General features: G+C 44.0%; 1 protein-coding gene across 2 annotated transcripts in view; it reads right to left on the bottom strand.

Annotated features, from left to right (window-relative positions):
• The window catches only part of LOC137759609 (protocadherin alpha-13), a 152,143-nt gene that overhangs the window by 14,298 nt on the left and 123,605 nt on the right, over positions 1-14,240 (bottom strand). For both annotated transcript variants that reach the window (XM_068536035.1, XM_068536036.1), the window contains exon 3: positions 13,102-13,190. In XM_068536035.1, coding sequence (XP_068392136.1) covers positions 13,102-13,190 — 89 coding nt within the window. The remainder of the gene's footprint in view (positions 1-13,101; positions 13,191-14,240) is intronic.

Raw genomic sequence — 14,240 nt, 5'->3', positions numbered from 1 at the left:
TTACAAAAATGCTGCATTCATCACCCTCTTGGTCCCACATTTCTAGACACTCAGAGTTTCTAATCCCTGATTTAGGTGGAAGAAAACAGTAAGTTGATAGCTCATGAATTTGTCTTGACACATTACAGGATGATTTTTGCAGATTCAGTGGAGCTAAGGAGGCTCAACAGAGGCTCCTTTCTTAAAAACAAACCAACCAACCTGGTGGCTCTCCACTGCCAGCAACTGAATGGAAGTTCTAATTCTTTAGCAGGATTGTTGAAGCTCAACAAAATCGGACTCCAGTCTACCTTTCTGATCTCATTTCCCAACAGTCCTCCACCCTACCCCGGCCATCAAATGCACTCATTCTGTTCACCCAGATTATGCCTTCTGGGTTTAAGGCTCACACACGCGCATGTATTGTTCCCTTTGTCTGGAACTCTCTTTCTTCCCGCATTCTACGTACCATCCTTCAATACCCAGTATTGAATGTCACATACTCTTTGATCTGGTCCCCTAAATTCCCAATTCCATCTTCTGGGCTCCCACAATATCTAACATTCATGGTTGCTGAGGGAGGGTTTGGGCCCTGTGAAAACAATTAAGAGGTCCTTATCAGGAAAGATGAACCAGCTGACCATATTTACATGGGGTTTGTATGGATTACAACATAGATAGACTCTGGGTCCCATTCTGGACCGACAGGCCCTGGTGGTTTGTCCCAGCTTCCTTATTGGACCTGCCTATACATGGCACTATTATGGTCCTGACACTGTAATATTTCCATCTTATTTCTTTACATTTCTGTCTCCCCCACTAGATGATGAGGACAGGACTGTGTTATATTTAGTATTGTATTCACATCACCTAGAACAAAGACTGGCTATAAGTAGGTACTTAACAAATGTTTGTTTAATGACTATAGGAAGTTCCAACCAAATTCTACACTGAAGCCAAGCCAAGGAGAGTACCCTTGGACAGGATAGTCTAATACTTTATGTGTGTGTGTGTGTGTGTGTGTATGTGTGTGTGTGTGTGTGTGTGTGTGTGTGTGCGTGAGAGAGAGAGAGAGAGAGGGAGGGAGGGAGGGAGGAAGAGAGAGGATATGAATCAATGAATGAATGAATGAATGGGTATTTTAAAAGAGAATGCTTCTAGTGGTGGTGGTTAATGGTAAAGTTCTAGGGACCTGCCTGTTAGGTGAGTTTTGTGAGGATCTTCCTAGTGCCCTTCAAATCACAACCATTTAGAAAGCTAGTATCTTGGAGGCAAGGTTGTGACCCTGAGTGAGAAAAGACCAAGGAAACTAATTTATATCTCTAAGTGCCCAGAATTAGAGACAGCACACTGAAAAGCTCATCTTCCCTACAGAAATTTCCCCAAGGCAGATATTTAGAATCAATTTATACTTGGTCCAACAGAGGGAAATTGACATGACACTGATCATTGACTAAACACAACCCCACTGGCTGCAGATTGAGGGACAGCAGTCGAATCGACATCTTAGTGACACAAGGAGCCTCTAGGGGATGCTGGCCTCCAAGGAGAATCTTCCATGGGTCTCATGGCTAGTCACTGTCAGAGGCAAGAGGGTGATTTAGTCTCCAGTCAGAGCTGCTGAGGGTGCTGAGATGCTCCAGGCTTTGGAAGTGCTTAGCCTGTTAGGATCTCAAGGAGGTAGCTAGTGTGAGAATAGGTTTGTTACGCAAATGCTCCTAAAAAACAAACAAACAAATCCTGAATGCATGTGTATCCATAGAATTGGCCTACAACCACCCTGCCCCTGACACAGGAGGCATCCCTGAGGAAAAGTGAGATTTAGAAATAGTGACTGACTTTTCTGCTAGCTACCATGCCCTTTATTCACTTATTTATTTTAATTTAACTTAAAAAAAAAATTTTTTTTGGCTGCGCCACGCGGCATATGAGATCTTAGTTCCATGACCAGGGATCAAACCCGCCCCCCCCTGCATTTGAAGTGTGGAGTCCTAACCATTGGACTGCCAGGGAATTCCCTGGATTGCGTTTCCCGATTGCGCCAAATTAGCATCAACAGTTACTGTTCTTTCATGACATACCTCTTACCTAATTAATTCTCTTTCTCTGCTCTAGCTCAGCCAATCGAACCAGGACAGTTCCCCTTCCTTACTAAGGGAGAGGTCTGCCATTCTTGATTTTCTTCCCTTGCATTTGGGAGCTAGAGGCCCTGTGGTATTCTCCAGAACTTCTTTACCAATAATAACCCTGATTCTGAACTTTGATTTCCTCAGGTGGCCCCATGCATCGGTTGCTAATTAGCTAAGATATGGAGAGAAAGGGGGTGATGAATAGTCTCCAGCAAACTTCTGGCAATTAATACCTTTTAAAAAAGTCTAGTCCACACTGACTACACCCTCTTCAGGGTCCTAATATGCACCTTATTTTACCTTCGTCTCTACTGAAATTTACAGACAGACACACACAGCCACTGCTGCCTGCACATAAATGACCCTGAGGTAGGCAGGATAATGGTGCCCCAGAGATTCCCACGTCCTAACGCCTTAAACCTGTGAATATGTTATGTTACATGGTAAAAAAGACTTTGCAGATGTGATTAAATTAAGGATCTTGTGCTAGAGTGATAATCCTGGATTATCTAGGTGGGCCCAATGTAATCGCAAGGGTCCTTACTAGGGAAAGAGGGAGGCAGGGGAGTCAGAGTGAGATTTGCAGATGCTATGTAGCTGGCTTTGAAGATGGAGCAAGGAGCCACTGAGCCCAGAAATGAAGGTAGCCTGAGAGCTGGAAAAGACAAGGAAAAAGGTCCTCCCCTAGAGCCTCCAGAAGGAATGCAGCCCTTCCAACACACTGATTTTTTTTTTTTTTTTTTTTGGCTGCTTTTTGGGTGGGTCTTCGTTGCTGCACGCGGGCTTTCTCTAGTTGCAGTGAGCGGGGGCTACTCTTCGTTGTGGTGCGCAGGCTTCTCATTGCAGTGGCTTCTCTTGTAGCAGAGCTCGGGCTCTAGGCACGCGGGCCTCAGCAGTTGTGGCTCACGGGCTCTAGAGTGCAGGCTCAGTAGTTGTGGTGCACGGGCTTAGTTGCTCCGCGGCATGTGGGATCTTCCTGGACCAGGGCTCGAACCCGTGTCACCTGCATTGGCAGGTGGATTCTTAACCACTGAGCCACCAGGGAAGCCCCAACATGCTGATTGTTAACCCAGCAAAACCCATTTTGGACTTCTGGTTTCCAGAACTATAAGGTAATAAATTTGTATTGTTTTAAATCACCCAGTTTGTGGTCATTCATTATGGCAGCCCTAGAAACTAATACAGATTTTGGTATCTGGAAGTGGGGTGTTGCTGTTACAAATAAGTAAAAATGTAAAAGTGGCTTTGGAATTGGGCAGTGGACAGAGATTGGAGGACTTTGAGGAGCATGGAGAAATTGCCTGGATTACCTTGAAAAGACTGTTAGTAGAAATATGGATATTAATGACTCTGCCAGAGAGGACTCAGAAGTGAGGAGTATGGTAGAGAAAACATACATTGTCTTGGGGAATACCTAACTTGTCATGAACAGACTGTTGTAGAAATATGGACATTAAAGGTGCTGCCAGGGACAGCTCAGATGGAAATGAGGAACATATTATTAGAAACTGAAGGAAAGTGGATCCTTGTTACATAGTGGCAGGAACCTACCTACATTTTAGCAGCAGTAAAACCCATTTTGTACTTCTGACCTCTAGAACTGTAAGATAATATATCTGTATTGCTTTAAGTCACAAAGTTTGTGGAAACTGATTACAGCAGGAATGGGAAAGTACTATAGACCCCTACAGTCGGCCTGGAACTCAGACAGTGAACAGTCTTCTCCTAGTTACCCAACTATTCGCTTCACCTGGCAAGTGGGACAAAGTAACAGTAGTGTGTTATTTAAATGCATAGGGTTCAGCAGCAGGCAGACATGGGTTCAGATATTGCCTCAGCCATTGCTATTCCCTGATGAGTTCAACAAATATTTTTAAGCACCATCATGTACTAGACAGCTGCCTTGACACCGGGAATATAAAAGTGAGCAAAAAACACCTACTAGATGTAAGGAAGGATGACTGTAAGGAAGTCATTTAATTCCTGTGAGCCTCAATTTTCCTAATCTAGAACATGGGAATAATAATCACTTCTCTCTTGTTTAAAGACGCAATGCATGTAAAGTCCTTATCACAGTTCTCCATAAATAACAGCTATTATACAGTCTTCCTTTCTCTTGTTCTAAAATGCTATTTCTACAACCCAGGCGGGCAACAGCACAGGATTCAAAAACTTTGAAACTTCAACGACAAAGACCCTCCAACTGACACACACACCTCCCTACTAATAGGCATTAGCTGAGAGAAGGGAACTTCTGCTAACTTCTAATATTCCTTGCTCATCATCACACACAGAGCCAGCCTCACAGGCTCAAGGGCATCCACCTCAGGGCTGTTTACACATCTGGTGATGCCCTTCTCCCCCCAGAACTCTGACATGGAGCTTGGTGTGCATCTAACGTAAGTCATTTACACTGGCTGAAGCTTCTAGCTTTGTCACAGACCTTTGGGTGACACCAGGTGACTACGGAAACAGACATATGACACATGTGGGCTTGGGTAAGACAGTATCTACGACGCAGAGTCAAAGAAAATAAGAGAGGTGACTTGGGGAATGTCACCTCACTACTCAGCTTGGCCCACAATGTCACCTAGAGCAACAGCTCCGGACACGGGATTGGGCCAATGTTGGAAGTAAACCCAAGCTGGCAGGCTTTCTTGGACCATCAACAACAAACTTGTTTGTTCAGACTTTCTGTACAGGACAGGCTTTCCTTCTTTTTAAAGGTGGTCTGGTTGTTTTTCACATGCAATCGCAGCTATAATCTGGAGGCTTAGGGTACTCTGCTTGGGATTCAGCAGCCCAGGGCCACGACTCTAGTAACAATAAACTTCTCATCACTCCTGTTGTCTTGTGCATCCAAATTTGGTTCCTGAAAGTTACCTTCTCACACCCTAACCTTCTGTAGTTAACCTCTTGAGTCTGACTTCTACAAAGCTCTCCATTTCCTATTTTAATACTATGCATGTTATTTCCTTTGGTACTGCCATCCTCAGGACTGCCTTCTCCCATCCTTCACCTAGCCCACTGCCTTGGAGTTAGACCTTTCCAGGCAGCGTACTGCTGAGGAAGCTCCCGGTCTCACTGAGATGAGAGTGGAACAGCATCCATCTCTGCTCCCTGTCCTTTCTATAACTGTGGGTAACAAGCTCCAAGCGCTGAGGCAGAGAGAGGCTTCTCTCCAACCCACAGGCTCATTTCCAGGCCTCCTGGCGCTGAGCTCTCTTATGACCCTCCCCTCGAGGCCCCTAGTCTCCAGCCAGTGCTTGACCTGAATATGTTTCTCCAGGTTAGGCAATGACCTTCTCAACTGCAAAGGTGACTGCCTCTGAGAAAAAGAACTTTTCAAGTTCTTTTGGAATCTGGACTGAGTTGCTCTGAAAATATCTGTCATTAAAGATCCTTGCTGTTGCTGGGGACCAGCTCTCTGAGGGCAATGCCTGCTGGAGCTGCAAAGCTTAAAGGCATTACAAGTTATCACTACCCCTCTGCCCTCAACCCAGGCCGTAAATAGGTCTTTCTTGTCCAAGCACCTCCCAGGGAGGCGCTCCAAGCCCACCAATTCTATACAATCCAAGCACTCTTTCCCACAGAATGAACTGCTGACTCTCACCCGCCACTTCCACTTCCCCACAAAGCTCTCAAACACACAGGTGGCCTGTCGTCTTTGAGCCAAGTCAGGTAGCAGAGTTGGTGACACACACACACACACACCCCTTCCTTGGTCCTTGAGACCCTAGGATCTCCCCAACAGAAACTTGAATTTCCCTTTCGATAAGGGGCTTAAAAATTCAGCTACAAAGGACGGTGTGTAGAGAAAGCTAGAAGGCAGGGTTATTCAGAAACTCTCCTGTCCCAAGCAACACTCAAACAAAAGAAGAATGAAGGGTATTATTTTCCTAAGACATATGCAAAAGTTGTTTCTCATGATGAAGTTTGCAGGGGCCAGACTGTACTGCTCCAGTGGCTCATTAGATGGACCAATGATAACCAGAGGGACTGTAATGAGTGTCCATTTCCTGACCCTGCATCAGCTGCTTCTCTGCCTCTGCGGGATTTGAAGGGAACCGCAGCCTAAGAGAACGGTTCCTGCTCCTCCCCTCTCCCCACTACACTCTCCTCTCCAAAATGTATGCCCAGGAGCACACGTCTGAGCGCTCAAGGGATTCGATTTTCAGGAGGCACATGATCTGTTGCGGGTCTCTGACACAGAAGAAATCCTTTTACAATGTATCACGGCCCCAACCCTGACTGTATCCTGCTCAGGGCTACCGAACCTGGAAGAATGGGTGTAGGAAGAATGAGAGAGGCGCAGGGAATACAGGGTGGAGGGAAAGAAATATCTCAGAATCTATTTATTCAACAGAAACTTTTGATTTCAGGAAAAGCAGGAATTCTTCATTCTAGTTTTTTATTTACATGACCATTAAAAATAGAGGTGCAGAGTGTTCTCCTAAGAAGGAGCTGAAGAAAGTCACGGATGGAGCCAGCAGAGACTTAAACTTCCCAGCTTCTCCTGGGTAGAGGATTCTAATTCCCCTTCTCACACCACCTCACTCCCTCCCTCCAGGCCAGGTCAGAACACGCAAGATGAGCTACATAGAGAACTCCAACAGACATGATGAGCTCCACACCCCCGGAAAGTAAAAGTGTATCTTACACAAGGACTGACTTTCCTTGGCTACTAGACACGACTAAGGCAAGCTGGCACTCCTGGGCTGTGAGATGCGAGGTGACAGTGGAGGATACTGACGGGAGGGAGCTGCTCCACCCACATAGATCGCAGATCTTATTTTTTTTTTTCCTGATAAAGATATGCACACATCTCCCAGGACTATCGTTGCCATGACAACAGCAGAAGTTGAGGGTGAGCAGGTTAGTGGAACAGCATGCTTTCTAAATTCTCAAACAAGGCCTGAGGCTGCAGTCACTCATGATGTGGAAAAATTCATGTTGACAGTACTCCTATATGGATTCCCCCAAATTTAAGGATCATGGCTTCTTTCTGGGGAAGAATCAGAGATGGAGGTCTCCATGGAGCCCCTCTGTGGGGAGGTGATTTTGTCAGGGAGGTAGGAATCCCTAAGACAGATAAGAGCATGAATCTCCCTATAAAACTAGGGCACATAAACTGTCCGTTTTCCACAGAGTAAAGAGATGCAGCAAACCAGGGCAAAAACAATCCCCCAAGGACACAAAAAGGCGCTTTTAAAAAAATCTGCTCTGTAATAAGGCCTTCCCACAGAGACTACTCAGAACAACTCAGACCTAAATTCTGAAGTTGAAGGATAGACTCATACCTTGAAAAATCATAAAAATATCTACCATTTACTAAACAGTGTTCTCCAGGCTGTGTGTGTTATCTCATTTAATTCTTGCCAACAACCCTGTAAGGTAGACGCTACTACTATCTCCATTTTACAGAGAAAGAAACTGGGACTCAGAAAAGTTACGTAATGGTCCCAGGAACATACAATTGCTGAGTGGCAAGCCAGAATTAAAATGAGGTTTACTCTGACCCAGAGCCTAAGCTCTTGCGTATCATCTCTCTGATATGGGGAAAGGCTTCCTGCTTCCTGTAAGAATCATAAACAGATGGCTTCCCTGCATGGTTTCTGAGCCTTCAAAGGTATCAGACAATCTCAGGAATATTTACTCTCAACTCTATAACCTTAGGGTTCATCAGGATCACTTGGAGGGCTCCTTAAAACACAGATGGCCGGGCCCCAGCCCGAGAATTTCAGATTTGATAGGTATTGTCAGTGTGGCTCTGGGCACCATACCTTGAGAACCCCTGTGTAGTCACTCTAAACTAAGCTTCTCTATACAGATGAACCTGTTTGCAAGGCAGAAATAGAGACACAGACGTAGAAAACAAACGTATGGACACCCAGGGGGGAAATTGGGGGTGGGCTGAATTGGGAGATTGGGACTGACATATATACACTAACTAATATGTATAAAATGGATAACTAATGAGAACCTGCTGTATGGCACAGGGAACTCTACTTCACTGTACAGTAGAAACTAACACAACATTGTAAAACAACTATACCCCCATAAAAAAAGAGACAGAGATAATGCAGGCAACAACACAGAAGAATGAAAGCCCCCCCCAAAAAAATAAAATAAAAAATAAACTAAGCTTCTCTAAGGAAACCTCATGGCCTTAGTTGCCTCACCTACCTAATTAACCTTTCACACTTCAGCCCCAGATCCTCTGGGGTGTTCCTTGAAAAGCTATAATGTTATCTTTGGCGGTGCTGTGCATTTCGGAATTCCTCCACTGATGACCCTTTGGCTGAGCTCTGAGCTCTTTTGAATTCTGAGCTCTTTTGAAAATAGCGAATATCTCCCACTCCAAAATTAATTTACTATTGCCTTAGGTAAGTCCTGAGATCCCATGAAATGTAGAAAGAGGAGGCTGGAAGGACCAGTGCAAGATAGCAAAGCAGCCAGGGGCCCCGAAGCCAGACTAGCTCTCTTGAAGGCAGGGACAGTCTTTTTATAATCTCTTGGGATTCTCTCTAGGAACTGTCACAAGAGGGCACTCATTAAACCCTGTTCAGAGCTTGACACTGAGAACGTTAAAAGAGTTGTAAGCACGAATGACTGGCCCTTTAACGCCCTCAGCCCCCCAACACACCCCTCCATCTGAAGGATAACTGTGTGCTGTGCACTCCCTACTCAGCTCCTTTTCTTTCCCTGTTCAGTCTCACTGAGCTGCCAAGGAAATAAGAAGCCTGTGGTCCAGGTCTGCTCACACAGAGGCAAGGCTGGAGAAAGTGGCCAACAATTGGGATTAACAGATTTAATGCCCGACTTGTTTATGCTGCAGGAAACATCACCTGGTGATGTCCCCATTGATCCCTTCAGAGAGTGGCATCTTTGCCTAGGCTTCTGGGGACTGTGAAAATGAATGAACAGTTTGGGGACAAAGCCAAAGAATTCATCAGTGGGGAAAAACAACTACAAAGAACACATGTGAGGGTGGATCGGTCACAGCAGGCCTCTCTCTATTCCCATGGCTGCCGCTGTTGCAGGTGTTGGTGTGAGAAGGTGCTGGTTCCTGAGAAGGTCTCAGACACAAGTGAAAGGAGACTCAGGCGCCACTAGGAAGCCTTTTGGAAGCAACTGCACTTTCGTCATGAAACACTAAGGACAACAGAATCAGTGAGAGGCAGGCTCTACTTGGGAATGAAAGCAACCAAGTTTTTTTCCTTTTTCTCAGGCAGAACTGATAAATTCTCCTCATGCCATCTCCAGGAGGGCGGCTGGGGGTGACAGGACTGTACAGATGTCAGGATGATCCAGACAACCTTAGAGGGTCTGTATCTGGGTTCAGAAATGAGAACTACTGAATTCTGGCTAAGATGCTACCAGCTAAGGCCACAACACAGACTGCATGAAACAAAAGTATCCCAGAAAAAAAGGAATAAAAAGATTAGATATTTGGGACTTCCCTGGTGGTCCGGTGGTTAAGAATCCACCTTCCAATGCAGGGGACGCAGGTTTGATCCCTGGTTGGGGAACTAAGATCCCACATGCTGCGGGGCAACTGAGCCCGCACACCGTAACTACTGAGCCCGCACACCGCAACTATTGAGCCCATGCACTCTACAGCCCACACGCCACAACTAGAGAGCCTGCAAGCTGCAACTACTGAGCCTGCATGCTCTGGAGCCCGTGTGCCACAACTAGAGAGCCTGAGTGCTGCAACTACTGAGCCCATGTGCTCTGGAGCCTGAGCGCCACAACTAGAGAGAAGCTTGTGTGCCACAATGAAGAGCCTGCACACCGCAACGAAAAATTCCACACGCCGCAACTAAGACCTGATGCAGCCAAATAAATAATTAAAAAAAAAAAGATTAGACATTTATTAATACTATATGTCAAGCACTATATTCAGCTCTTTCTTCTTTAGTTATCATGGCAACTAGATAAGATAGGTGTTATAATTATACCCAATTTACAGATGGGTTAATTAAGAAAACATGAATTTAAGCAATTTGCTTATGCTCACCCAGCAAGTAAGTTTGAAATTGGAATTCAATTCAGATCTGACTCTAAACCATAATCTTCATCTTTATGCCATATTCCCTCCAAACATTGCAGAACATATTTTGAGTCCTAAAACTCTGAAGTACCAAAAGGACAGAGCAGAACACAGAGGAGCATCTCTCTAATGTCCTATCACTGGTGCAGAGGTATGCTGAAAAGTATGGTTAGGTCACCCGTAGAGTAATTGGAAGATATAAGCTCTGTCCAGCTCAGTCCATGAAAACTGTGACTCATGACTCAACAGCCAGGCATAGTACTGGAGAGAAGGGATTATACAAGAGGAGTTAGGACATTTGGGAAGTGGAGCCATGGCAACTCCTTCCCTCTCTTCTGTCAAGAAGATGGGTTCCTCCCTCCTACACTGTTGGTGGGAATGTAATTTGGTGCAGCCACTATGGAAAATAGCATGGTGGTTCCTCAAAAAAACTAAAAATACAGTCGCCATATGATCCAGCAATCCCGCTCCTGGGCATATATCCGAACAAAACTATAATTCGAAAAGATACATGCACCCCTATGTTCATAGCAGCACTGTTTACAATAGCCAAGACATGGAAGCAACCTAAATGTCCATTGACAGATGAATGGATAAAGAAGATGTGGTAAATATATACAATGGAATATTACTCAGCCATAATAATGCCACTTGCAGCAACATGGATGAACCTAGAAATTACCATACTAAGTGAAGTAAGTCAGAAAGAGAAAGACAAATATCATATGATATCACTTATGTGTGGAATCTAAAATGCAACACAAATGAACTCATCCATGAAACAGATATAGACTCAAAGACAAAGAGAACAGACCTGTGGTTGCCAAGGGGGGAGTGGGAGTTGGGGAGGGAAGGATTGGATGTTTGGGATTAGCAGATACAAACTATTATATAGAGAATGGATACACAACAAGGTCCTACTGTGTAGCACAGGGAACTATATTCAATGTCCCGTGATAAACCATAATGGGAAAGAATATAAAAAAGAATGGGTGTATATATGTATATATATACACACATATATCTGAATCACTTTGCTGTACAGCAAAAACTAACACAACATTGTAAATCAATTATACTTCAATAAAATAAATATTTTTTAAAAGATGTGTTCTTAACATTCTTTTGAATTTGAAGGAGAGTCCTGGGCCAGATGCAGATAAAAATAATCAGTAAACAGTTCCTACTTCCCACTGGCCTAGGAATATACACCAACCAGCATCACTGATGAAAGGGAGAATGTATTCAAAGTTAGTTCTGGGCTCATCAGCCTGACCTACAGAGTCTCTATGAGAACAAGAAAAAACCCTGAAATGGAGGCAGGGTAGGAGGGCATGATTTCATGGGGCTGCTTGGATTGAGCAGTTCTCACCTTTCAGATGCCTCCCATCCTGCAGCACTTGGTAGTCTAAAACCACTTCCTCCGCCATCGCTTCTTCACACCATCACTGGCATTAGGGTTGCAGATTTGTCAATGAACTATTTTATGTTTTTCCCCTTCCCATCTGGCAATATTAGCTCTCTAATGAATTGCTTTAACTTGGGCATTTGTTTTTTTTTTAACAAATGTGACTTTTAGTTGAATTATACAACATTCATAAATAGCAAATGCTGGCTGATTAGAATCAACGAAAACCCTTAGAGCTGCCAGCGAAAATGGGCCCTTAGCTGCACATGTTACTTGCATAGCCTAATCATTTGAAAGGCACCAGCTTATTTTTGGAAAGAACTTTTTACACATACGCTTATGTAATCTGTTATGTATGTATATATGTATGCATTTGGATTTGGGTGGATTCTTGCAAGCCAGCCATGCTATGAATATAAGAGCTAGATACACTTGGATTTGGAACTAGACACACTTGGGTTTGAATCCTACCTCTGCCACTTACAAACTATGTGAACTTGGGTATGTTTCTTAATCTCTCTGTGTCTCTAGCTCCTCACATGTAAAATAGAGATAATAAATCCCTTGCAAGATTGTCTCAAGGAATAAATGAGATCACACAAGGCACAGTGTCTGGGTACATTGTGGCTCAATAATTAGTAACTATTACCATCATCATCATGTTCTATTAATAGAGGATTATGATAGACAACATTTGCAGTCTCTATAATCCTTCCTTTCTGATAACTGCCACAGGGATGGGCCTCCAAAGCCATATTTGTATTATATGACACTGCTTCAGTGATTGGGCAAGAATAAGAAAAATAAGGAAATATGAGTTTAGGCAATTTTTTTATGTTCACCCAGCCATTGGGTTCTTGATTTAATCTGGCAGATCCTCTTTCCTGAAAGTTTGGATTAGGAATCAGCTCCCATTGGTCCTCTGAACTAAGAAACTGCAAGACTGGTCATGTTTGGCAACGTGCATGTCAAGGCAATAAAAGTCAGTCTGCAGAATGATGTACATGTCAGGGAAGGAGGAGGCCTGATGGTGACTTGAAGTCAACCAGAGTGGTGCCCTGGTTCTGACAACTTTTCCACTTCCATGAGAAACTCCATTTCATCGATCTATCTGTTAATCAATCTATCAGTCTCCCTTTTGCTTACTACTTTGAGTGGATTTCCATCATCTTTAACCAAAAGATCTTTGCTAACAGTGTCATCTCTGTGCATGAGGCCACCAGATCTTGCCTGTTGTAGTTCGGACGGCCTAAGCATTTGAAATGTACCCAGTTATTTCAGAAAATAACTTTACACACACACACACACACACACACACACACCCTTATGTTATCTGTTTTCAACTGCTGAAGTACATTAAGTAGAAAATCAAAATACTCCTGCATAATCATGTATGCAAGGAAGTCACACATGTAAGAAAAAGAAGTAAGAATAAAAAGAGAGCCACTGACATTCCTGGTCTTACAAAAACAGGTCATCTCATGGCTTTCCAGAACCCAAGCAAGAAGGGAGAGACCCTGGGTCTTTACCTGGTGTCGCACTGGATACTGTTGGCCACTGCTGATCAGGCCCTCCTGGACCAGCTCGTAGAATGCCAGCCTCTTCCAGGTGCACAGAGCTGAGTAAACACATAGACCCAAATAATAGTTAGACCATAAATGCCTTTCCAGCTCTCCTTCCACCCTCAGAAAGCGCTTACATCTCTGGAGGCAGGGCTGCAGCTAACACTTTTTACTCATGCTTGAACTGAAGCAATTACCACTGAGCAGTCACCTTGCATCAACTGCAAAAGCATTGCTGACTTACTGCCTGCTACACCATGCAGGCGATAAACATGCTTTATCTTTATAGCAATTTTGGTTTTCAGTAATGCTGTGTGGTGTTCATTAAATCTAACAGGAAGCCCATCAGAGGGCTAATGCCATTTTATCGTCTTAATGCCAAAGCAGATGGGGAGAGCTTGTTCTCAAAAGCCCCAAGCCTCTTTTGCTAGTTCTCTTATTTCTGGGTTCTCATAGGAAAGAGGAAAGCACGAACATTATTTGCTGGTAACTGTAGTATTATTCCAGTTTGGCCCAATTAATTCTTAACTTTATTTTCTGTTTTACTCTTTCTGCATCTTTTCCTCATAGGTAACCCACCCTACATTTCCTGGGACTAGAGGAAGTTTATCACCACCACTCATGGATCCCAGTTCAGAAGAGATTAATTCAGCATAAAATATTGCAGAGAGTGAGACATGAACTGGGAGATCCTTAGAGGCAAGTAGATATAGAACGTAAATTGTTCAAGGGCAGAGAGAACATCATATTCTTCATGTATGTGTAATGTTAGCAGATATGAGACCCTCAATATTTTCTGGATGAAGAAAGGAACAAATGGGACCCTAAGAGTAAATATCACCCAAGAAAACCCTCACCAAAATAAGAGGACTCTTTGAAATTAGGCATTGGTTCATCTCGGAAGTTAAGTTACTAAAGTAAAACTTAGAGTACTACTGCCTGAAGGGGTCATGTGACTCAACAGAGCAGGCAAACTTGAAATATTGTGGGGGAAGGTCATCTCTAAGTTCAATGTTCTCTTACTCTTTTTTTTTTTTGGCCGTGCCAGGAGGCTTATGGGATCTTAGTTCCTGGACCAGGGATTGAACCCGCACCCTCGTCAGTGA

Source organism: Eschrichtius robustus, chromosome 2, assembly GCF_028021215.1.
Source record: "Eschrichtius robustus isolate mEscRob2 chromosome 2, mEscRob2.pri, whole genome shotgun sequence".
Lineage (NCBI taxonomy): Eukaryota > Metazoa > Chordata > Mammalia > Artiodactyla > Eschrichtiidae > Eschrichtius > Eschrichtius robustus.
Note: the sequence above shows the minus strand (reverse complement) of the source record. Positions and strands in the feature narration are given on the sequence as shown.